Source organism: Biomphalaria glabrata, chromosome 18 (assembly GCF_947242115.1).
Source record: "Biomphalaria glabrata chromosome 18, xgBioGlab47.1, whole genome shotgun sequence".
Classification (NCBI taxonomy): Eukaryota; Metazoa; Mollusca; class Gastropoda; family Planorbidae; genus Biomphalaria; species Biomphalaria glabrata.
Window position 1 is genome coordinate 5,609,138 of NC_074728.1, and position 26,689 is coordinate 5,635,826.

Sequence of the window (26,689 nt, forward strand, 5' to 3'; positions counted from 1 at the left end):
ACAGAGGCCCTACGGCTAAAGTCACGGGACAGATGATGATGGTGATGATGATGAGTTTAATGCTGGTCGTCTCGCTGTCTGTCACGTTTTAAGATTTAAAAAATGCTAATGAAAATCTGATTTTGTTATAATACGGCTTGTCTTAAAGTTTTAAGATTAATGAGGAATCCAGTATTTCATGTGGTTACGCAGCCCCAGCTGCGACCTATATATTTTGCCACAAACATCGCAGACGTAGCCAATATCCACCTCGGCCTTTGTAAGTGATCTTTAGCTGTCTCTTTTTGAAGCCGCCTGCAGCTAGGTGCTCTCTTCTATGTTTTTTTTTTTTAAAGGAAACCTCAGAATTTGTGCTATTCAGTTTTAGCTTTATCATCATAGGAATCCTTAGGCTTTAGGCCTCTTTTCTTTGCCTCTTTTTTGGGCTTTATGTACCTCTTTTATGGGCCATCTTGCCTCTTTTGTGGGCTTTTTTTAAAAATGTTTTTATTTGTAAGTTATCATAATTCACAAGTATTAAATCATAAACAATTGAAAAGTGATTAACCTAAAAATATAATAATAATAATAGAAATATTATTTAATATCAAAGACATACTACCTAACCAATGAACCCCATAAAGACAGAAAAATGATACAAGTATCCTCTACTCCAGAACAATCAACACAATATCAGATATCCCTGACCCCCAACATCCCATTTCTGGAAAACTACATGAGCATTGTACAGGTATATGTAAATCAAACTAGATAATTCTCTACCCTAAAGTCCATTATTTTTCTAAATGTTAATTCCAAGTGATTAGGATCAAACACCTTATTATTATGTAGACATTTGAGCCAGCTAGCCCAAACAAGATTCCTGTATTCGGAAACAATAATCAAGTTAAAGTTATGTATCATTTTATTTTTTAGTTTTGGCAGCTTGTTTAAAATAATAGACAAGTTAACATTTACATAATTGCCACAGTTTGCTTCCAATAGGTCCATTACAGTACTTCTAACTTGAAGGAATAATGGACATTCCAAATACATATGTTTCTCATTATCAGCATTTTCAAGGTGGCATAATATACATTCACGATCATTTGCCCGTCTTCTAACCATAGGGGTCATCCCAAAGATAAGTCTATAACTTATCTCTCTAGCTTTTGGTGGGATATGTTTGCTGTGTAGGTTTATGAATGTGTCCTTGCATTGTGTCACCCCAAGAACTCTCCCCCACTTAATCCTATTCAATAGGCTTTCATGTAACAGCTTTTTAAGTGTTGTGTATGATTCTTTGGCTTTGTTGTGTATTAAATGTTCATTACCAGGTAAAATTCTTGAAATAGATCTGTAAAATGGATGAGTGACTACCAAAATAGTGAGGAGTATCATTGTGTATTGGAAGAAGACTACATAATCCTAAACTATAATAGTAAATTGTCAAGGGAAAGTTTGTTGAGTTCCTAACTACTTGACCTACAAATTTTAGCCTTAGCTAATGTATTTTTGTTTTAACATCTTGCAAGTTTATCCCCCCATCCTCTTTGTTTTGAATGAGTGTAGTGTGCTTAATGCTCCTAATAGTGTTTGTAAATATAAAGCTTCTAATCAACTTGTTCAGCTTGTTTATGAATTTAGGAGGTGGCTCTGTAATGTTAGCTAAATAGACAATCTTTGGAATGACCAAACTATTTATCAATAAAGCTCTACCAAATATTGTAGAACCTGTGTGCTGATAAAGTTTAATTAATTTGAGGCTTTGACAAAAATATTCTCACACTGGTCTTTACAATAGAACAAAGGATTACAGGTATAGACAATACCACAAATCTTGATTTTATCAACAATTCTGAAAGCGCAATTCTCTTTGAATTTCCATTTCCCTAGTCCCATTACAGAGGATTTATTTATATTTATTTTTGAACCAAAAGCTTCTCCAAAAAGTGTAAATTTCTTTAGTATATTCTCAATATCTTGCTCTGAAGATGGAAAAAAGGTTGTATCATCCGCATAGACTTTGACGGTTGAGAAGGAACGACCCGGTATATTTATCCCAATAATAGAGGGGTCAGATCTTACAGATTCCAAGAAGGGTTCCAAGCAAAGGATATACAAGAAGGGGGATAAGGGACAGCCCTGTCTGACAGACCTTTGTATGAGGATACTCAGACTGAGAGAATGATTAATTATCAATCTACTTGTTGCATTGGTATAGACAAGCTTTATATATCTGATTAACAGGGAACTTATTTTACATTTCTCAAGCACCTTGAACAAGAAGCTATAACTTACTCGGTCAAAGGCTTTTTCTTGATCTAAAGATAAAAGAGACACATTGAGGTTTTTATCCTTACTGTACATGATAAAATCCCGTAAAAAAATGCGTCATGCCGTCTATGTCAGTTAAAGCAAGTTGGTGCCTAAGGTGGTCTACTATGTATTAGTAATACTTATTAACGCAAAACTATAATGTATAAGTAATTCCTTATTGTTTATGTGGGTAAGGTTGTGATGAATAAAGTTGACATTCATTATATAATAGAAGCACAGGGCCGCAATTGTTAATGAGACAGTTATTGAAGAAGATATGCTGAAAAATATGTTTCACATGAGAACTCAAACCACAGCACCACCTAGCAGCGACACATAAGCTTAACATTTTAAGTTGTTTCACTTCTGCGTACATCTAATTTTAAAACAGTTTGAACTCTGACCTTAGCCTGAGGACTGAAACCATTTCTCGAAAGTAGTTTTCATCTCGCCGACAAATTGTTTCATGTTGCCGTCGGTCGGTGGTTTCAGCTCGTGGAATTTATTTCTATAATCGTCCTCACTGCATTGGTAAAAATCTAGTAGTGTCTTTTTCAGCAAGGCGTAGTCTCCCATGTCCTTGTCATTCAGCACCTGCAACGCATCTAGTGCTCTTCCACCCACTAGGCTGAGGAGCTCTTTAGCCCATTCTTTCTGGGATTCGCCTTCCAGCCTCATCAACATTTCGAACCTGTGGATGAACGAATTCATTGTCTGTCCCTTCAACAAAACTTCTGCATTTTTGTGCGCCTTATGTTTATGATATTGGTTTCTTCGTTTGCTTCAGCTATTTTGGACTCCTTTGCAATTCGTGCTTTAGATTCTTCTTCCTTCATCTTGATTTTTGCTGTCACCTGCAGTTCCTGCATTCTGAGCTTTTCTCTTCTCTCCTCTGCTCTTGCGTCCCTTTCTTCGGTTTGCCGGATAGCTCTGGCAACCCATTCTTCAAGTTCTTCCTTCTGGTAACCTACTTTCTTTCCTGTCTCGTATTAGTCCAGAAGTTCACTTTGTTTTACAGACATTTTCAGGATTTAGAAACCTGAAGAATTAAAATAATAATAGTACAGAAGAAAAACAAATGTAAAAACTAGAAAAAAATAATGAAATCACATAACTTCAAAATTTGACAGAATACAATCAAAAATTACTCCAATGAAAAAACTATACTGTCCTTGTAATATCTCAGCAGGGTTCAAGGGTAAACGCACTGGTCTTTATGAAAACAAACAATTACCCTGTTCACGAGCCCCCATGTGACCTAATATTAGGATAGTTCATAAGACCAGTGACCCGTACTGGCAAGTTAGTCCAGTGGTACTTTGTGGTCCCAATTATATTATCTAGGCTAATAACTGTAGCCTCTGTATGTACAAAACTACTGAGAAAGACAAGTAATAATTCTGAGATTTTAGTTGCAACAAAAAAAGGAGTTTATTTACAAACAAAAGAAAAAGATCATGAAGAATATAAATGGCAATAAAGGCTCACAAAAGAAAATGGCATAATGAAACAAAGCAAAGTAGCAAGACAGTTTCCGGTCAGTATTATTAAAGAACCACCATCACAGAGGCACAATAATGTCTTTTGCCGAAAAAACAAAAAGATGGTTTACAATAATATACATGCATAAACAATGAAATGACGTCATTCATGAGACACACTACTGTCTCGTATCTAAACAAAAGATGTCTTTAAAAAACACATACAGGAGAGGATAAGAGACTAAGTAGACCTATACCATTTACATAAACCAACTAAGTACTAACAAATAAATAAAGTCAACTTAGCTCATTATCGAAATACTCTTTCCACAACAGTGGTACACTCCTCTTGAGTAACACAGCGACAGTACAACAACACAGGTATTAGTTAAAAATTATAGAGATTTAGTTCAAACTACACTGGTCAGTTGAAAGACTCAAGAGAGTGGCAATTGCAAACAGTTAACAGGGACTTAAATCAAGTAATAAAGGGAACTAACTCTAATAAAAAAAAAATAAAGGTAGCCAACCGTATTGTCCCTCTTGTCCCAACCAGGCATGGGTTGCCTGAGCTAGCCAGGAAAACCAGTGACTTGGCAGAATTTAAGGCATTGGTTAATATGCATGACTAAATGCATGACGCGTAGGACGTAATCATCTTTTTTGAAGTAACGTCTGTATTATATAAGATAAGATAAGAAGATTGAGTCGAAAACTGCCAATCTGTCAGAAAACTGGTGTGCAAATATTTCGCACCAGGGCACCTAAGCGCACTAAAGTGAAGGTGTTCCATTTTGTTGTTATAGTTCTAATGTAAACTTTTTTTCCCCTTTTGATGTATTGTTTACCATCACTACTTTTTTTTTTCAATTTATCAGTGAGTTTAACATTACAAATCAAATAAAAGACAACATACATAGAGGTAGTTAGAGTCTATAGACATACTTTTAAAAATTATCAACATTGACGCGGACCTTGATCTAGAATCTACATACTTTGTTTGCTAAGTTAGGCGATACTCCAGATATTTTTTAAAAGACGCCTCCAACTTTCCACACAATGTCAGAACACAAGGGATCTACAAGACTATGTTAGAGCTACAGCCATGAGATCACTGGAACATGAACGATATTACCACTACTGATGGACTACTGATTGTTGCGGCACTTATGCTTGGTATGCTAGGCGCCTGCTGCCTTCTCTCCTGCTGCCTGTGCAGTGATAAGCCAGAAGAAAGGGTTGATTCTACGCATGCTAAAACCGGTAAATACCCTTTTTGTTTAGTTACACTGCCTCCCCCCCCCCCCCCCATTATCATAAACATAGCCCGTTAATCTAAATTGGCTCGTTAGTTTACTGCGCACTTGGGCTTCTCTTTGTTTCGCCGAGTAATGCAGCAGACTATATTTTCCATTTGCACTAATGTCACGTGATAGGCGCAATGATATCCACCATGATCTTTGTGACCAACGCGGTGTGATGAGGTTAAAGCAAAAGTTCCCCTTTTCAGTATAGTTCCCTTTTCAGACCTTGCGACCCATGAAATGAAGTGAAGTAGACATAAGTAATAACATAAAATAATATTTTGAACAAAATCTAACTCACTAGAAAAAACACGTCTTTACATCCTGGCATTTCGGACTCGTCTGGTGTACCCAAGACAGATCACGACACTGCCGCTTATCTTGCATCATTCACACTGCATAGCCACCAACCAATCGCTAACTTATTCTCACTGTCACCATAAAACCCACATACATGGACACTCCATAACATCTAGTTTGGAAATTTAATTAGAAAACTAAATTCTACTATATCATTGCTTTTTTAAGGCAACAAGCTCCGTGCTCTAATGGCACTAGGGAAAGAGGTGCATTTGTATGAATTTGTCCTAGCATACAGAATAAACATAGGCTTTGTTCTGAAAGTAATTTATAACATCTAATAGTAGCACTTGAGTACGTTAGTTATTTTTTATTAAAAAGACGATAATACGGTGTATCAAAGTACTCAAACCAAGCGCTTGACAACATATAGAAACCTCACAATATCAAGGTAACTATTGAACACGCCACCTCATTTTACTATCAAAGTTTCTGTTTAATTAGTCGATTTTAACTGTCACTGTCACGTATTTATTATGTTTGTTTCACTTGATGATCTTGATGTGATAAACTTGCGACATATGCGGATAGTTCAAATACTTGAAGAAACAATGAAGTAACAAAGTGCAGATATACTTTTTCTAGAGTTTAATTCTTTTAAATTCAAACTTGAAACAATAAATGTATGAACATTAGATATACAAAGCAGATACAGGATACAGTGATAGTGATCAACAAAATGAGTAAATATTAACTTTTAAACTAGCGACTTCTAGATCTAACTTTCTAGCTCTCTCTCACTCTCTCTCTCTAGCCCCAAGATACTGGTTCTCTTTTTATATCTTTGCTTAGAATAATCTAGAACCATGAAACCTCAATGACCCTTGACCCTTTTACGTTCAAATTCCTTCGCCTGTTATTGTTAATTTAACCTGTGTCAATTCTATTTCCCTGTTGTAGCCTTGAAATACGATTTAATTAGCGTCTCTCTGGCATCTAAGTCTGATAACGTGTGACCTAATTTGAGCTAGATAAACTGTCCTCATTTTGTGATCTTTGAGGTGCCGACAGGGACGTGACAGTCACAATAGTCACCACCCAAAAGGCCACGTGGTCACATGACACGATTTATCTATGAATTTCAATGTTCCATTCTTTAATAGAAACTTGAGGAAGGAAATTACAAACTCTCCTTCAAAAGAGATATCTAACAAATGATAAATTAAAAAAAAAAAGGTAAAGTTTCCCTTTCAGACCTTGCGATTTATGGGGAAGATGATATGAAGGTCATCTGTGTCTATGACTAACAAGCAGGGCGTCATGTGGACAGCACAACGACCAACCGCCTTTACTTTCATCAACTAAAGTCATGTACCCATTATAGTTGGGTGGAGTTAGGGGCGCCCTAAAAATCCCGAAATTCTTAATCCCAGTCTTCAACGAGATTAGAACCCAGGACACCAGATTCGGAAGACAAGCGCTTAACTACTCAGCCACAGCGCGCCAATAACGAAGCAATAAACGGTATGCACTGAATAGATAGTGGGTCACTGTGACATATTATACATTTTTATTTTTTTCATTTCGTTCCAGTCTTCTCAAAGATAAGCTCCTGGCGTATGGTGGACTCCACCAGAACTGAAACCACGCTGCCGACGTCCACCTCAGCGGCGGACACCAAGACATCCCTCAGCGAGGACACGAAGCCGACCTCTGTCGATTCGGACACTGAATATGACTAAAGATAGGAGAAGATTACGGCGACAGCACATCAACTTTAGTTAACTGGACAGAGCAAAAGAAAAGGTTTTAGGACTTCGTACAGATCTGTGCCACTTCCTGAAGCTTGTGTCACCAGAGCCCCTACTACCAGAGCCCCTACTACTAGAGCCCCTACTACCAGAGCCCCTACTACTAGAGCCCCTACTACCAGAGCCCCTACTACCAGAGTCCCTACTACCAGAGCCCCTACTACCAGAGCCCCTACTACCAGAGCCCCTACTACCAGAGCCCCTACTACCAGAGCCCCTACTACCAGAGCCCCTACTACTAGAGCCCCTACTACCAGAGCCCCTACTACTAGAGCCCCTACTACCAGAGCCCCTACTACCAGAGCCCCTACTACCAGAGCCCCTACTACCAGAGCCCCTACTACCAGAGCCCCTACTACCAGAGTCCCTACTACTAGAGCCCCTACTACCAGAGCCCCTACTACTATTTAAAATGTTAAAATACGTAAAGAATTCAAGTGGTCAAATTCTGATAAAGTTATGGACCTAATTACCATGTTAAACAAAATGCTGCTAGAATGGGCGTCTCAAGAATATTGATCTATGATTCTGCCTGACATTTTATATTAAATACTATACCAAATCCTCCATGTTCACTATGTCGAATTTTACAATACCTCTAACTATTCAAGCCACTTTATAGAGGGTGGAGGCTGATCTCGAAAACTGCTCTAACGATTTTCTTAGAAATTTAACAGTTGATGTGAATTGCTGAGAAAAGAATACCTAGCTCGTTGGCCACATGGGGAAAACTCTAGTTTGATTGTTATAATTTTTCAAAGTAAAAAATAAGCAATCGAAAAATTTGAATAGAGACTAACAAATCTATCTGGGTTTAGAGCCAACATGGGGGGAGTCAGCCGTATTATCGTAATTCTGCGATAACAGTAAATTTAAAGTTGCTTCAATTATATCGTTGGGGCACCATGCAAGATATGTCAACCGTCTTTCTCCATTCCTTTCTGTCTTTTCCCTTAGTTAGAGCCTCTTTCAGTGGCAGACCGGTCCATTCTTTTATGTTGTCCTCCCATCGCGTTCTCTGTCTGCCTCTTCTTCTTTTTCCTGGTACTGTTCCATGAAGGAAAGTCTTTGCGAGCACCGAAGACCTTGTAATATGGCCATAGATTTTTAGCTTGCGTTTTTTTTGACGATAGTTAGCAGGTCATCGTGGAGGTCCAATCAATGCAGTAAAACGTGTCTCTAATCTCTTGGTTTGTGATGCATTCTGTAAATGTTTAAAGAGAATGTTTAAAAGTGACCAAAATGTATCACATGTACCAGATTCTTGGCGCCCTTGCGTCCTTGGTTAAAGTTCCTGCTTAGCATATACACAAACAAAACAAATAACGAATTCTGTGTCTATGTTTAGAAGAGATCTAGTCCTATCAATCATTAAATAATTATTTAGCACTGCGTTAAGGGCGTAACCGACGTGACAAAAGGATGGTCTATTTTCACTTTGGAACATAAGCGAGACCATTCGTTAGAGAAGGCCAAAACACTGACGTGGCAACGAGCTATTGGCCTAAACTGCCCAAAGGTTGTGACGTTGAAGGTCAGTGTTGAGGCCTTCTTTAACAATTGGTCTTGACTTAAGTGATATTTAATATAAAGGTTTTTTTTTTTTAACGGGGGTGTGGAGGGTGGGGGGAGGGAGTTACTGGGTGGACATAGGAGGTCAGCTTAAAAGATAGCCACATACTCATCCCGATGATTTAAAACTTCAATTTTCTCAATGTAATTAATAAATAAGACTTGCTCTTCGACTTCCAAGATTAAGAGAAAGCGGCGGAGTTAAGTATTGTACGTGACAAACAAACAGACCATACAACAATAAAACGGCAACAAATTAAGCATCAACAAAAACAATTTATGAATATTTGCATTTATAAATTTATTTATTTATCTCATTGGTTTATCTTAGTTTAATACCATTTGCGTTTCGAGCAATCGCAATGATTAGCATAAAGGACATTGATTCATTCTAACTTTATTTTTGTATACTCACTATTTCTTAACCTGGCTGTCTGCACTTACTCAATGTTGACTACTCTTGGGGGTGGTGGTGGTGGTGGTGGGGGGGGGGTAGTAGGGGGGTTATTGACAACTTTATTAGTTCACATCAATGCAAAATGTATGACTTATAAATGTACTTATAATGACGTTAACGAAGAGGTATCTACATTCAATCAATCAGATCCATAGTTCGACTGGAATTTACAAAAAGGAACCAAACTAATTCTAATGACATGATTTCTGACATTAGGGGATAAATGAGCCTTCCAGTTGGCAGGAGTTGTAGTGCAAGTTAAAGAAGCTACTTCGCTACACAGCCTGAGTTCCCCTCCCAGAGCTAAATACACAGCATTCATATAAAGAAACGATTTTATTTTAAAAGTCCCAAGAACAAGAAAAACTCAACCTTCATTAAACGAGACATGTGTCTTTACACTCTCCGCTCAGACACATGTCTTCAAACCTAAACCTGGATAACTGCCTGGTCGTGCGGTTTGCGCGCTGGACTGTCGTTCGGACTTATCGATAGTCCCAGGTTCAAACCCTGCCCGCTCCCATCCCCCGTCGTCCTGCGGGAGGTTTGGACTAGGAAGTAAATTATCTTCAACTCTGAAGGAACATCCGAAACATTTTACAAACATTTTACATCCAATCAAACACACTTCTCCACACCTATCGTTTCATGATCCAGGCGCATGTCTTCAGACCTGTACATTCAGACTAATCTTTTTAGATCACTTAATTAAGTCACACGCCATCAATCATAGCACACATATTCCCATTTTTACTTTTAATGACGTGTCTTTACTTCTTATCTTAATTTATCTTATAAAATACCGACGTTACTTCAAAAAAAAAAAAAGATGATTACGTCCTACTTGTGTTCCTAGTCAATCTAGTCATGCATGCTAACCAATCCCCTTAAATTTTGCCAAGTCGCTGGTTGTCCTGGCTAGCTCAGGCAACCCATAACCCATTCCATGGTCTAATAGCACTAGGGAAGAAGGAGCATTTGTACAAATTGGTCTTAGCATAAGGAACAAGGAATATGCTTTTATCAGTTCAGACACATGATTTCGACGTCTTAATTCAAACTCATCTCCTTAGACACATGTCGTGAGTCATATCATATCAGACAAATGTCTTTCCTCCGATCTATTTAGACATGTGTCTTTACGTCTACAGTTCAGAAACATGTCTTCAAAACTATAAATTCAGAAAATGAGCCTGCTAAGACCTATAAATAAAGACATTATTCAAATGTATCTATATAGACACGTTTTAAGAACCACAGTAGTAGAAAATGGGATGAAGGAACAACACCAGGTGATTACAGATGCCCAGCCTGTGTCTGTGAATCGAGAATGGCTTGTTTAGTCACACTACGAGTTGCAAAGGGAAAAGATCGTCACTCAGGACGTAAAATGATACAGATTTAAGACCTATCAATTAAGACACATGTCTTCATATTTACCATTTAAGACACATGTCTTCCGACCTAACAATTCGAACAAATGTCTTCCAACTTCCAATTCAGACAAATGTTTGCAGACCTACGTATTTCAACACATATCTTCAGACCTATGTCTCTAGTCCAATCCATTCGAATATTTGCCATCACACAGCTCAGGCAAATGTCGTCAGACATATCAGTTCATAAACTAGTCTTCACATCTATCATAATGTTTATAACCCCAATCAAGTCACACATTAGTCTTCACACATAATCTTCTTCGTCAAACTCGTCAAACTCAATCGAGGGAGAAACATTATGGCGTGCAGCAGGAGGTCTAGATCTATCTTCCACTTTCAAAGACTTGGACAGAATATGTTTCATCAGTGCTGCGTTCCTCTGGCGCCTCGCAGCGTCCTCTAATCTCTCTACTAGTATCGAAAGTGCACTGTCACCCCTTTCAATACTTGTGGATGACAAATGCAACATTTGGCCAGCCTCTGTGAAAATATTCAAATTATTTAAAATATATTTTTTTTAGTACAATGTATTTCTGGGGTTGCGTTTGGTTGAGTGGTTAATCGCTTGGCTTCCAAACCTGGGGTCCTGGGTTCGAATCTCAGTTAAAAATTGGATTTTTTATTTCAGGATTTTTTTAGGGCGCCTCTGAGACTCCCCCAGCTCTAATTGGTTCTTGACATTAGTTGGGGAAAAGTAAAGGTGGTTGGTCGTTGTGCTGGCCACATGACACACTCGTAACCCTTGGGCCACAGAAACAGATGGCCTTTACATCCTCTGCCCTATAGACCATAAGGTCTGAAACTTTACTTTACTTTACTGAGACCACCCTACTCTTATGGATACCTGACTTAAGTTGTCCGTTGTGCTGGCCACATGACATTCTGGTCGTTAACTGTTGGCCAAATCAACTTGACCCTTAAGATGATCGGCCCTCTAGATCGAAAGGTCTGAAAGGGCAACTTTACTTTTTACAATGTATTTCAGAGCTAGAGCGTTAACTAAATATCTATCGTTTTCTTATACTTCGACTACTAAATAAGTCTATTATTTTGTCTCATTGAATAGTTCAATTAAATCTCTGGTATCCCAAGCCCACTGCTGAGTGGTGGGAACACAGGACTCTTGTCGTGGGCTCCAACAGAAGGGTGCCTCACGCCTTAAAATGCAGATTTTATACTATTTGAAGCTTTTTTTTGTGGCATGCGTGGGAGGGAAAGCAAAGCCTGTTGCATGGAGCCCAAATATTTCTGGCTGAGGGGGGGGGGCAAAGACATCCCCCCCCCCTTCACTTGTTGAATGAAAAGTCTGTCTCTAAAATTATTCATTTGAAATTATAAGAAACTGAATTCAAATTTTAACAATGACACCATGCTCACTATTTATAGTATCAGGGATAGGGAAAGCTCGCGACGTTGAGAATTATATAATGTACTGAGTGATGAGTGAACTTTCTTGAAGTGCTAAAGTCACGTGGAGTATATCACACGTGATTAGCAGATTCGGTCTTAACCCCAGTGGCGTAGCTAGGGTGGGGAGTTGAGAATTTGAAAATTCTCCCGGGCCCCCACTTGAGATGGGCCCCTAAATGAGTGTTTTTACATTAAAAATTAAATATTACACAAAATGCAGGGGCCCCCAGAGAGTGTTTTTACATTAAAAATAAAATATATCACAAAATGCAGGGGCCCCCCTGGGCTCCTCAACGATGGAAAATTCCAAGCTTCGCCCCTGCCTAACCTACATTTTGTGTTCTGTCTGATGAGTTCTCTCTTAGCTATTTCGTGTTTGGGTAAATTTTCGACGCATGCGGTTTAAAATGGGAGCATGCATGAGATAGTCTATCCGAGATGAATCGTAGAGCGAATGGGTTCGAATCCCGGCTTTGACTGGGATCGTGAATTTCGGGATTCTTAGGATGCTCCCGAGTTCACCAGCTTTAGTGGCGGTTGGTCGTTGTACTCACCACGTGACACCCACGTTAAACGTTGGTCACAGAAAAGATCACTTTAACATCAATCTGCTCCAAAGATTGTAAGGTCTAAAAGGGGTACTATACTTTCATTATCCCAACTCACTTAGCCGTTGGGAGGGAAAGAGAGAGAGAGAGAAAGAAAAAGGGAGAACATTTTGAGTCTTACCGCTTTCCAATCTCAGGAACTCTTTCAAAGACATCTCTACGCCCGAGGCGGCTTTGGTCAGGCAATGCATCACTAGAATCACTAAGGCTAAACAGGCGAAGAAGACTCCAGCCACAATCAGAGCGATCTCCTTGTAACCGAGTTGGGTCTCATGAGCTGAGGCTGCCGCTTGGTACCGTCCGTCATTGAGAGCTGCTGCTATAGTGGGCACTTGAGAGAGGTGAAAGCTGGTGTAGCTGTATGTTTACCCATCAATGTAATGTAATCTCTATGTATATCTTAATGTGTTTGTAGATTCTATCTCAATTTACATGCGAATTAATTTTTGCGTCAGTGTATCTTAATCTGTATTACTTTCTGTCTTAATGTACTTCTATCTGAATTACAAAGCTTATAACAACTGTCTGTCTGTCTGTCAGGTAAAAAGTTTGAACACGTTATTTCTCCGACACCCAATCTCTAATCAAGCTGTAATTGTACACAATTATTTCTTTTACCTGACAACACAAGAATCAATAATAATAATAATAATAAAAACTATTGGTAATTAATTAATTTGTTTGGTATCTAGAAAAAGGGGAAGAAGTGGTGGTATAAGCTGAGTTATTCCCCTTTATAGGTCGCCGCTCTAAATTTAATAAACAATATAGAACAGCGGTTCTCAACCTTTTAAGCTCGGCGACCCCTTTTTACAATCCCCACTCTGCGGCGACCCCCCATCCACACAGCAATAGAAGAATAGACAAAAACAATCCATATTTTCGATGGCCTTAGGCGACCCCTGGCAAATCGTCAATCGACCCCTAAAGGGGTCGCGACCCACAGGTTGAGAACCCCTGATATAGAACAATACATTCTTCTCTAGTCATAAGTACTTCACTAGCAGAGTGGTTAGCACCAAGGAGGCGTGAGCCACGGGTTGGAATTCAGGTCGTACTCACTTTTCTTAAAAATGCTTTAAAATCTAATTACGGTAAAATCCACCCAGTTCGTTCTTTCTTTCTCTCCCCCCCCCCCCCTTTTCCCATTTTCCCAACTGGTCCAGACATGTGACAGGATCATAGTGTATTGAGAAAACAAATAGCATGAAATAGCGCTAAACAAAAAAACAGTTGGTAAAAATATTATTAAATGGCAGATTTATTATTGTTTGTGTAGATCTATTACAAATTTTATTACATGACTAATTGATACAATCATACTTCTTCTACGCTTTTTTTTTACAAATATTTGTTAAGTTTTTTTCTTGTTTAAATCTAATTGTCATTCTAAATTTATTACTATCTGAATAATTTTCTGTCCGATTGACTATATATATGAATATCTTTAAGTCCGTCTGTTCGTCTGTTTGTTTATCTTACCTTTACACTGAGGACCAACCGTTCCTGCAGGACACGGCCATAGACAGACATCATCGATATGACAGGCCTTGTAAGGACAGGATGCTGGACACACCTCCAAACAATCTCCACCGTAAAAAGGGGGCGAACATTCTGGGAATAAAGCGATTGGCGATGGACATTTTTTTGGGTTAAATAGTGCACATTTTGCATCGGGGATTATTGCTTTTAAGCTTTAGGATATGTTTTTTTTTAACCAAAACTAGACAAATCGGACAGAAAGGCAACTACCAGCACAATGTTGTGGAGCACTCTAGAGCAGGACAAGATACAGAAAGTCTCTGGTCATCAACTGCACCCAAACTCGTTCCAAGACGTTTTGACCAAATATTGTTTCTGGAAAAGAATTGGCTTTAGGGCGAGAGATCGGCGTGTTGCGCGAATCCTCCTCACTTTAATCAAACTTTTTGGCGCAGGTCACTTAGCCATCTCCCCAAAAATACAAACCAAAGCAAAGCCCTAAGCCCATCTGGATTACAAAGTGGTCATCATCGAACCACGATAGACGAACAATATATATATCTAGACTTTAAGTCCGTTTACTAAGCGTAGAGGAATACGCGAAGAAACAGAATAAAGTCCTCTTAAAAATTAGCTTTTTAAGAATCCAAACTGAAAACATGATAATAAACATACACAATATTCTAAATATTAATTAATACACAAAAAAGGCACAGCTCTAATGGGTACCTGATATTAAATTTGGGAAAATGAAATTCGGTTGGTCGTTGTGTTGGCCAATTGGCACTCTCGTTAACCGTGGGCGACAGAAACAGATGACCTTTACATCATCTGCCCCACGGATCGTAAGGTCTAAAAGGGGGAACTAATACACAATGCTTACTTAATTTCAATAAGCCCGCAGAAATATATTTATTATCAAGCTAAACACTTATGGACCGTCCATTTTAAATTGTTTCTCCCTATAACAAAAGACCAAAGTAGACTATATATCTTCTCGCAATGTCTCGATTACAGCTATTGCTTAAGATATATCTTCTCCTGGACTTTTTTTTTTTTAGCTAAACACAGGTCTGGAGTCTAAATGTAAAGCTACACAATACGTTGACGTTTGATTAACTTTGACACATTTGTTTTACGTGACAGCCATATTTTGAACATTTTGTTGATACACTTCCGTTTCCAAGTCCATACTGATTCATTACTTTGTTGATATTTTGCTTACATTGGCTGATAGTAATTTTCTTACATTGGCTGATAGTAATTTTTGAGTTTCCATTCTCCCTACCTCCGTAAGCGTTGATTTCACAGATTTCAATGAAAGACTTTTCATTGAACGCTTCCAGGGATATGCGTATCTTTGCCGCCGTCTGGTTATCAAACGTCAGGACGGAAACGACGCGGGCGTCACTGTAGGCTGAGTTGAGCTGGAAGGTAACTAGAGTCTGCATCCGAGTGTCTAGAGTTTCAATCCTCAGCCCCTTCATGTGACTGTAGTCTGCTACCCCTGGAGAAGTGAGAAGCGCCAAAAATCAACATTTTTGTGAGACAGAAGAAAGTCAAGTGAAAGAAAGAGCCAAAGTTATGCCATTGAATGATCGAAGTCGGTATGATTAAATCAGGGCTCTAATCAGTATATTGAATCCTAAGTTTGAAGCTTCAATTTAAGTCTAATACTGTGATTTTATCATTGATCTTCTCGTTCCAGTATACTTGTGTTTTTTTTGTTTGATGAATTCGGCTTGGAAAATTACATTTTTCTTTATATATAGTAAGAGTTCTGTTGGTTATACATCAATACTAGATTCCCCGGCTCAGGCCTACTATTGATTATTGGGTCATTAGATTTATCTACTGGAGCTATATGTACGTATCACTCCCCTAAACCATTGTAATTATGAGACACTTAGTTAGTATTATTAGTTTGTATAGAGACGCACCATAGTTGACAGACTTTGAACGCGACATTTAGTGACGTCACGATTTAATTTGGGTTAGAGATTATTTTATTTATGTTAATATAGTCAGTTGGTGTTAGGACTTCAGGGACATAACTGGATATTACAGACAGAGACTCGTAATGGTGATTGGTCATTATGCTGGCCATAGAATACCCTCCCCTCGTAACTATGGGGCCACAGAAACAGATGACCTATACGCAATCTGCTTATAGACCGCAAGGCCTGAAAGGTGGAACTTTACTTACTGTACATAAACACTGGGACACGATTCATAACTCTGCTTTAGTGTCTAGGTTGGTGTCAGGGTTACCTCTTTTGCGAGCTATGGTGATTTGCGTTATCATCTGTGGCAAGCCTAGATGTATTTCTATAGTCTGACGAGTCTCCCCTGGAATTTGTTCAGTGCAGAGCGAGCCAATGCTATCAATCGAGTCCACTACCACCTCAGGGCTCGCCATCTTTAAGCCTTCAAACGTCACTCTCTGTTGAAAAGTCACATCGTGACCTGAAATTAACACAGAAACTGTTGATGTTTTTTTTTTATTTAGAACTTTTGATTACCCCTTTCCGCCCAAGAAGAGAGCTTAAGCTAGTAGAAATCATAAACACGCGTGTACATCTTCCTTCACAAATACCCTGATTTGTTTATGTATGAAAGGAATTAAATACACTGTCACATCGCATTGTGTTCCGACCATATATATATATGAGAGAGAGAGAGAGAGAGAGAGAGAGAGAGAGAGAGAGAAAGAGAGAGAGAGAGAGAGAGACTACCTGTATATGCCCTGCGGAGCCTCTTTTGGAAACTACTGATCTACTAGGTTGGATTTAAATCTATCTCAAACTTGGAAAATGTTTCCTTCCACCTTTTATAAACTTTGGCCATGAAAATGAGAGTGTGGAAATGGGTTTACCTGTTTAGCCGACACATTCATATCAAATATTAAATACTGTGAAAACGGGTTTAGGTAAAAAAAAGTTTCCCTTACAGACCTTGTGGTCTATATGGCGGATGATGTAAAGATCATCTGTTTCTGTGGCCTACGGTTTACGAGGATGTCACGTGGCCAGCACAACTACCGACCGCCTTTACTTTTCACAAACGTATGTCAGGTACCCATTAGAGCTGGGTGGACTCAGAGGCGCTCAATGATCCCGAAATTAAAAACGCCAATCTTCACCATGATTCGAACCCAAGACTCCAGGTTCGGTAGCCAAGCGCTTAACCTGTTTTAAGATTTGTTAAAAAGTTTCGTTCTTATAGAGATACAAATAGGCACTTTTTATTTATTTATTTTGAGTAACCTACCATTAATATTTAGTTACCTACCCTTTGATATATAGACAGCGCACAACGTGACTGTACGGGGCCAGGCGAGCGTGAGCTGATCGTAATAAACTGGGCCGTACAAACAAATAAAGTCATAAGTGAAGTGGTCCATTCTGATGTGAGTGGACTGGCACGTCTGCTGAACTGACCTCAATGTGAGTGTGAAGTTCACTTGTGTGGTGTCGACTTTAAAACAGGAAGTAAAATATTAATAATGGTGTAAGGTCCATACACTTATACTGTGTTAGGGAACATATAGTACACATATGCTTTATATATTTATTTTTTTCGATTTGAAGTTTCAATATGTTACAATTGTTTACAAACACTAAAAGTAAAAAGTAAAGTTCCACTTTCCGAAAGATCTATTGGGCAGATAATGTTAAGGTCATCTGTTTCTTTGGCCAGAGTTAACAAGCTAGGTGTCATGTGGCCAGCACAAGGACCAACCGCCATTATTTTCCGCAACTTAAAGTCAGGTACACATCAGAGTTGAGTGGACTCAGGGGTGCCCTAAGAATCACAAAATTCCAAAACCCAGTCTTCGCAAAGATTCGAACCCAGGACTCTAGGTTTAGGAAGCCAAGCTCTTAACCACTCAATCACCCCACCGGATTTATACACAATGCCCAACCCCAAAATAATCTAGGGCAAACCGACCGATGTTAAAAGTGTTGTATGATTGTGTGACCAAGACCACTTGGATAACTAACGGATGAAGCCGAATTCAAATACAAAGTTCGAGATGAATTTGGGATTAAAATATAAGTCAAACTGAATTATGTCTTTTGAGGGCAGCAAACAGATACCCCCCCCCCCCTGACTCCTGCATATCTACCAAAGTAGTACAACAAGATCGCCCTGGGCATACTGAAAGTACAACGAGGAAGTATTTGACATAATATAATTAGGCCTATAGTCATAAGCACAGGTTCAACATCGCTTTAGTTTCCAACAGCACACACACACAAAAAATTCAACAAAAGATTGTCTCTGAGAAGTTGAAGGAATGGCAATGTCTTCGATTATCAGGAGGCAGGATAGGTGCAGTGCATGGTCACGCAAACCCAGGTGAGATCTACAGTTGAAGGAATGGCAATGTCTTCGATTATCAGGAGGCAGGATAGGTGCAGTGCATGGTCACGCAAACCCAGGTGAGATCTACAGTTGAAAGAATGGCAATGTCTTCGATTATCAGGAGGCAGGATAGGTGCAGTGCATGGTCACGCAAACCCAGGTGAAATCTACAGTTGAAGGGATGGCAATGTCTTCGATTATCAGGAGGCAGGATAGGTGCAGTGCATGGTCATGCAAACCCAGGTGAGATCTACAGTTGAAGGAATGGCAATGTCTTCGATTATCAGGAGGCAGGATAGGTGCAGTGCATGGTCACGCAAACCCAGGTGAGATCTACAGTTGAAAGAATGGCAATGTCTTCGATTATCAGGAGGCAGGATAGGTGCAGTGCATGGTCACGCAAACCCAGGTGAGATCTACATATTTTCCCACTCCTGATACAGACAAAGCCGATGTCAGTATAAGTCAATGTACTTGTATCTTTAAAAAGTCTGATCCTTGATAACTACGAAGGAGAAACTTCAACTAGAATAATGAAACAATTCAACTATAAATTTGTATACAATCGTTTTGTACATTTCTTTTTTTTTCTTATATAATACAGGCGTTACTTCCTACGCGTCATGCATTTAGTCATGCATATTAACCAATGACTTAAATTCTGCCAAGTCACTGCTTTTCCTGGCTAGCTCTAGGGAAGAAGGAGTATTTGTACAAATTTGTCCTAGCATATGGGATGAGGGATGTGCCTTTATCTTTGTGTCTTTCAGAGTATTTTATTAAATTTTGTTTTTGTATTTGAAGATTATGGTTCAGTGTTTTAGGTATAGTTGCTACTTTACTTTTGAGTCTCCTGTCCTGAAGGCTTTCTAAATTTAGTGATTTTACTAAAGGTGTTACTCTGGTTAAATGTGAATATTCGTTTGTTATGAATCTCACTGCTCTATTTTGTGTCTGTTCCAGTTTCTTAATGTTTTCTTGAGTTGAGGAGTACCATTTTCCAATTCCAGTCACGGATTTCCAAACTCTGCATTGAAGTCTGTTCGATGTTTACTCTCTCAATTTGGCTACTACCTTTAATAACTTTATTTTTAGCTGAACTAGATCTTTTTTGCAAAGTTTTCTTTTATATTGTGATTAACACTAATAAAAAATATCATTAAAACAAAACTGACCTACATTGTGCATATTAATACAAAAAACAACAACAACAACAAAACCCCCCAAAGGGCTTAAAGTTGCATGTACTGAATCTTATCTTATAAATTACAGACGTTATTTTTAAAGAGAAGATAATTACGTCCTACGTATATTGCGCAAAAACAAAAACAAATTCTTTTGTAAAATAAAAACCTACAGATATCATTATTTACTAAATACTGACATCTGCGTTTAATTCATACAATTTGTTAGACCAAAGTTGTGTCCGAAGCAAGACACTCCACAGAACCGCTTATACCTGCCTGGGTAACGATGATTCGTAAAAAGCTGAAAGGCACTGGACTGGTCAGATTCAAAGTGTACGGATTGATGAGATTGTGTTCACAAACAGGGTCGTTGTCTTCATGCACATGGTAGGTCTTATCTTGTCTACGGGCCACATCGTCTTTCAAATCAAGCGAAATAGAAAAAAAACAAAACAAAACAAAAAACTTAAAGAATACTTTATAAAAGTTTATATAAGGGAAAGCACCACACAATCACTACCACATCTCTTAGTACTGTAAGGTTTATCTCCCCTTTTCTGTACAACAAGATAATTACCACTAATTAATCAAGCAATTGTTTATTTATTTTGTATTCGCGTACTGTTTTCGTCTGTTTGGTGTTTCTGTAGCTAGTGGTTTTTCTACAGGGTAGGGTAGCTAGCCCTACGCCCAACCCTCCTGATTTCTCAGCCGGGCTTTAACTTGATCCGAGAAGGGGGGGGGAGGGCAGATAAAATGTGGAAAAGAATCCACCCACACTGACAGACATATGGAAAGACAGACAAAGAAAGTGAATATAAGTGTTGTTAAAACAAAACGAGTTGCCCAATTGTTTATTTAAATATATTTAAAGTCATATAGTAAAAGCCCTAAAAGTAAAGTTCCCCTTTCAGACCTTGTGGTCTATAGGGCAGATGATGTAAAGGTCATCTGTTTCTGTGGCCTACGGTTAACAAGGGTGTCATGTGGCCAGCACAACGACCAACCGCCTTTACTTTTCCCTAACTAATGTCAGGTACCCATTAGAGCTGGGTGAACTCAGAGGCGCCCGAAGATCCCGAAATATAAAATCCCAGTCTTCAACAGGATTCGAACCCAGGTCCCCGGTTCGGAAGCCAAGCGCTTTACCGCTCAGCCACCGCGCCTCCAAAAAAGCCCTATAGACTCTCTATATTGAAGATATTTTGTGATAAAAATTCTTAGAGAATCTGATTCTACGGTGCTGAAAGGAGCTCACCAAAAATTATCATAGACTTTAAAAAAAAAAAAAAAAGGTCATGAGCACTTAGTATGTACACCGGTTATAAAATGCTAGTTATTTATAGTTTTTCCACCATGTATGAAAATCTCAAATAGGAAAGTAAGATGATTCAAGATTGTATGTTTGTACTTTTGTAAAGAATATATCTATCGGTTTTTTACATGCCAAGAGTGTTCTTTTATATTTCAGATGCAACTTTCTGAACATTTCAAATATACATTTATTATTTTGTAACACTTTTATAACTAACTCAACAGAAAAAAAAAACGCACTTTTACATTATGCTAGAATAGGCTACGTTTTAACATTAGAGGGATGTTGTTACGTCTTTCTCTCTCTCTCTCTCTCTCTCTCTCTCTCTCCTCTCTCTCTGAGAGACAGAGGATAGAGGAGGTAATAGTAATAGAAACGTTTTTAATGGTGTTTCATTTCTTTTCGCACTCAGCAACTCCAATGTTACAGAAACTAGCAACAAATAATTTTATGAATACAAGTCTTTATATATATAGCGTAGCTAGGGATATGGGGGCCCGTTGGGGGTTGACCTCTCTAGGGACCCCTGCATTTTGACATTAAGCATCGTGTCTTTAGATAATGGTGTCATATTAAATTTAAAAACAAATTTTGGACACTCCCCCCCCCCACTAGTAATGACCCGGGTTGATTTTCAAATTAGGACCCCCCTACTCCCACCTAAGCTACGCCACTGATCGTGACTACATATTTTCAACACATTACTACATGAAATATAAACATCTATATACTCTAACAAACTATGCTATCTGCGATCAATAACTAATTAGTAATAATTAATCATAATTCATGTGAAAACTGGCGCGAAAACATCTCTGGCAGAAGAAAAGCGCCTGATATAAAGCTCAGGGCAACTGACACAAGTTCCTGATAGAATAACCTGCCCACTGTGCAGTCGAACAATCTGGGCTAAGGTCTCACTCAACACATGAGGAGGCACAAAACCCCATTGTAAAGCCCTCCCCCCCCCTCCCCCAAGACCGTTTGGACGACCAATTTTAAATAATACAGGTCACTCAAGTCAGGACAGTATAACTATACACACAACTGTATGTCTGCCATCAATACTGGTAAAGTAAAGAGAGAGTGAGTAAAAAAAGAGACAGAGATAAGAGGGGGAATAAAGAAACAAAGGAGAGGAGAGATACGGAGTGTAGAGAGAACTAAAAAATGAAGAGGAGAGATAGAATGTTAATGGCAACAAAAGACGCGTGGCACCTCCAGAACGATCACCTAACTTACAGTATTCACACTTGGCTCCGAACCATCCTGGAAAGCACTGCATGTGGCCTGAGAGACACGAGCCGATGTCGTCACAGAGTCCTTGCGAACACTGGCAGTGAAACTTGTTGCGGTCACCGTACCAAGTGGGCTCTTAGATTGAGAGAAAGACATTGTAACTTTGAGATTTGATCTCAGTGACAGATGGTGGATAAAGTAATACATCACAGTATGATCACAGAACAGAAACAATATTCAAATAGAATCTCTCTCTCTCTCTCTCTCTCTCTCTCTCTCTCTCTCTTCATCCCTCCGTCCATCCATCAATATTTTTAACATTCATTTTTCCGTCCGTCCGTCCGTCCAGCTGTCTGTCTGTTCATCTGTTCATCTATCTATCTATCTATCTATCTATCTATCTATCTATCTATCTATCTATCTATCTATCTATCTATCTATCTATCTATCTATCTATCTATCTATCTATCTATCTATCTATCTCTCTATATATATATCTCGCCGAGGAAAGTCTACCTACCCACTGCTTCACACAAGAAGCATCTCTTAACAAAACAAGGCCAAGTACCAAGTTCTCCAGAGACATCGAGGTAGACACAACGCTTGGAGAAAGGAACGTGAGGCTCTCCTTGTCTCCACAGTTCTGACTCGACCACAGAATCGTCTTCTTCCCAGAAGTAGAGACCATGGAATTTGATGCTTCTAGCACCGGTCCAGAAAGTAACGTGACTTTTACCTTAGCTCGGGAAAAAAAAAGTCAGTAAATTATGATTTGGATAAGATTGTGTACAGTAGTGATGCCCAAAGTACGGCCCGCGGTCCAGATCCGGCCCGCGATGTAGTTCCATACGGCCCGCCGAAACGTCGGCACAAAAATTAGAAAATCCTCCCCCCCCCCTTTTAAAAGAAATTGTAAATGTATATTTACCTTCGTTAGGGCCCTCACTTTTTCTGTGATGGATTGATACCATGACCTTTAACGGGTGTGCGATTATGAGTTTATGAAATGGAACTCTGAATGTAGAATCTACCAGTTAAATGGATCTTTTTTGAAGAACATGATAATAAGCCAACATATTTGTTTTGTAAAGAAAGTCTGGCTGTTTCAAACAAAAAAAACAACATATACAGCGGCATTATAAAACAAATATGAAGGCCTTCTTGGTTTGAGCCGCGTCTTGGTTAAACTACGCCCTAGAGATAGGAGGACCGATGAGAATATTTACCGAAGAGAGACAAGAAAATAAGTTGGTGGTAAAGGTAGCTACAATGTTGCTCACATTTTAAGACGCGTAAAAAAGGATAGAATTTAACTATTCCATTAATTAATGCAAGTACTAAATCCAATAGTTTCAAATAGTTGCAGGTGAATTTCGGTTTCATTTTTCGTACCTTTTTGTTGATGTGGCCCGCGACACGCGTTTCGAAAGTCAAAATGGCCCGCAGGTCGAATAAGGTTGAGCATCACTGACTGTACAGCACTGTACACGAGGTTTCTTTGTACAAAGTATGTATATATCAACTCACTCAGTCTGTCTGGTACAAATATTGTACACGTTTTCTCTTCCACTTCGCATTCTCGAATCGAGGCTTTGCAGAATTATTAATTGTCCTTAACAAAATGTCAATCAATGAGTTACTCTTCAAAACGCTACACGAGCTTTGATTTCTAGGTCAGTAGGCCTCTCTAAAGTAAGTGCAAGAACAACATTTTGTCCTTTTGTGGATGGCGTGCTCTCAGTTGAGAAATTGGGCGACCAACCCAATATATAATAGTTTAAACAATTTTTTCAAAAATAATAAATTGATAGAAATTTAGGTTAATAATACGATTTGAAGTTCCGTTTTTGAAAGTAAATAAGATATTTACCTGACATTAATGAAATGGCATCCAGAAGCTGCGTTGTATTCACAGTGTTTCTTATTGTCATGAGATGTAAGCCAGCTTCATTACATTTTTTCTTTTGAATGGAAAACAAAATACATAAGCCTACCACTACTATACAGCTAAGATTAAATTAGATTTTACATTAATACATAAGTATTCAGGTTGTTGGTGTTTTTTTTTAAAATCATGTATAATTGAAATATACTATAAATATGTCCTTATTTTTTCAGAATAGCTAGGGACAACTAAAAACTGGCCATGAAATGTGGACCCCACAAATCGCTGCTTAGTAACGCTTGCTATAACATGATTATGAAGTGTTTACAGCTTGAATATTTGAAATATCAGGAATAGATTGTTTTCAATCCCAAAATAAAACTCCATTTAACAGCAGTATAAAAACGTAACTAACTGGCCGGCTCCATCCACATAATGGTCACCAACTGACTGCGTTGAGCTACAAGAGTCACAAACAGGTAACTAGAAATAATACATTATTTACAGCACATGTAGTGAACAACCCCCCCCCCTCCCACCGTGACCAATGATGGCAGAAAACGGACACACAGACTGACCACCACTCCTTCCTGACAATGTCCGGCAAAATTGATAACTGCGTATGTCTTTTAGTGGTTCCACTAGGCCAGTGTTTCCCAAACTGTGTTCTGCAGGACCCTAGTGTTCCACGAGACCTGATTCTGTGTTTCACGAACTACTGGAATAATTAACTAGTAGCCCACCACGTGAAGCAATCTCTCTAAAAAACAAAAGCAAAGTGTTTCGATGAAAACTCAGAATATACTACGTTTTACGCTAAGGGAAAAGTTAGGGGAACTCCCTGGACTCTGCTTTGCTATTGCGCGATAAACAATAAACGATTTTTAAACGAAATATACAGATTTGAGAAAAAATGTTAAATAGGGTCGCAATTTTCGAAGTTGGCAGTTTTAGAAGTTTTGGGATTTCCCTGTCTTCTGAAAGCCGTCACAAGATATGTAACAGGAAATGTCACCTGTGCATTTTTCCAGTTCGCGAGCTCCGTGTAGACGAAGATACAAGACGTTTGAAACATCAAGGAATTGTTGTAGTCACACTTGAGTAACCCCTGCACTGCAACATTGGAATATACATACGTAACTAGGAGGGATCATAACATAACCATGAGCTTAGCCATGAGCTTAGCATGACTTAACCGTGAGCTAACTATGACTAAGTCATGAGCTAATCATGACCTAATCATGGGCTAACAACCATGAGCTAACCATGACTTAATTATGAGCTAACTATAACTTAGGTATTAGCTAACCAGATCAAATATTGTTTTGTAAAATTTAGGAATTTATAAACTTGTATCATTTAACCTTTAAACCAAAAATTAATTTAGATTTTTAATATACCATAGTGATTCCTTTAAATGACATTTAATTTGTCAGCTTTAGAGTAAAATATTTTATAGAGAGAAAATGGCGAATTAATTATGCCGAAATAAAGGCAGGTCATGATAAGGGCGCGACATCTGACTCAGCGAGCAGCCACATTAGGGGAACATCAAGATTTCGTGTGCTGGTCAGTGAGACAAAGATGGACTACTACCACAGTATATAAGTTAAATCGCTAAATGTGTTTCTTAAAATACATGGTAATTTAAAAATATGTTCCAACTACCTGGGGGAACAATTAACATCATAATGCCAAATATCTCAGGACAGAATTGAACCATCTGGCTGTGCACGAAGTTAAAACTGTACGTGTACAAATTTAGATCTAGATAAATTTAGATTTAGATCTAGATCATGAATTCTAGAACTGGACTTCGCAGGCTACAATACAATGCGTACTTAGGTAATGAAGTATTATAACCACACAATGTAGCTAAGAAAAACATATAAGTTCAATTAGTTAATGGTTCGAAAAATGAAATCAATAGAATGAGATCCTGACTTAAAACAACACTAAGTCCTCTGTAATTTCGCTTTATGTTAACATCAAATTTCTAACACAAGTTGATCTCTTGACAAGGAATCACAATGCGTTCATAAGAAAGTAAATATCACTATCTATTTCTTTTGGTGCGAAATAGCGCACGCACAGAGCTATATAAATATAAACATGTTTTTGTCCCTTAATCTCTTGGATCGTTGATCTGTCGACCGTCTCTCTCCATTCCTATTTGTCTTTTGCAACGTTTAGAGTCTTTCACTGACAGACCCAACCATTCCTTTCTCTTGTCGTCCTATCGTTTTTTTTTTCTGTTCCTCTCTCTTATTTCAAAATTAAAGCATAAACATTTTTCAGAAAGACACAAAGATAAAGGCACATTCCTTGTTCCGTATGCTGGAGGTCACTCGCAAAGGCCTCGGAATACACATTTGAGACCAAAAGAAAATCCGCTGCCGAGGACAAACGCAGACTGCGAAAAGAACATCTAAATCAGTGGTTCCCAAACTTTTTTGTCTCGTAGACCCCTTGCCATGTTTTTAAGTTTTCGGTAGACCCCCCAGCCTTTTTTTGAAAATTCATTAACTTCAGA

The 26,689-nt window shown here is 38.6% G+C and overlaps 1 protein-coding gene and 1 long non-coding RNA gene across 2 annotated transcripts; one reads left to right on the forward strand and one right to left on the reverse strand.

The window, feature by feature from the left end:
- Positions 1-4,571: 4,571 nt before the first annotated feature.
- Positions 4,572-7,761, forward strand: LOC106059763 (uncharacterized). The gene is made up of 2 exons (XR_008775822.1): positions 4,572-5,042; positions 6,977-7,761. It is a non-coding gene; the product is annotated as an uncharacterized LOC106059763 (long non-coding RNA).
- A 1,502-nt stretch (positions 7,762-9,263) lies between these two features.
- Positions 9,264-26,136, reverse strand: LOC106059755 (uncharacterized). Its single transcript, XM_056016717.1, has 12 exons — positions 25,825-26,136; positions 25,172-25,269; positions 24,142-24,232; positions 22,792-23,007; positions 22,275-22,406; positions 19,990-20,136; positions 17,454-17,639; positions 16,434-16,628; positions 15,451-15,669; positions 14,163-14,294; positions 12,802-13,011; positions 9,264-11,142 (listed from the first exon to the last, which is right to left on the reverse strand). The coding sequence occupies exons 1-12, from the start codon at positions 25,877-25,879 to the stop codon at positions 10,907-10,909; spliced, it is 1,917 nt and encodes a 638-aa protein (XP_055872692.1). The 5' UTR covers positions 25,880-26,136; the 3' UTR covers positions 9,264-10,906.
- Between the last annotated feature and the right edge of the window lie 553 nt (positions 26,137-26,689).

What these genes read in the sequence shown, in the direction of transcription:
- LOC106059755 (XM_056016717.1), bottom strand. Translation starts at nt 25,879, where the DNA reads ATGGTTCAATTCTGTCCTGAGATATTTGGCATTATGATGTTAATTGTT. An exon ending in CGCTGTCTATATATCAAAGG is followed by an intron (nt 16,629 to 17,453) that starts GTAGGTAACTAA and finishes TGTTAATTTCAG; the next exon opens with GTCACGATGTGACTTTTCAA. An exon ending in GGTTGGTCCTCAGTGTAAAG is followed by an intron (nt 13,012 to 14,162) that starts GTAAGATAAACA and finishes ACCTCTCTCAAG; the next exon opens with TGCCCACTATAGCAGCAGCT.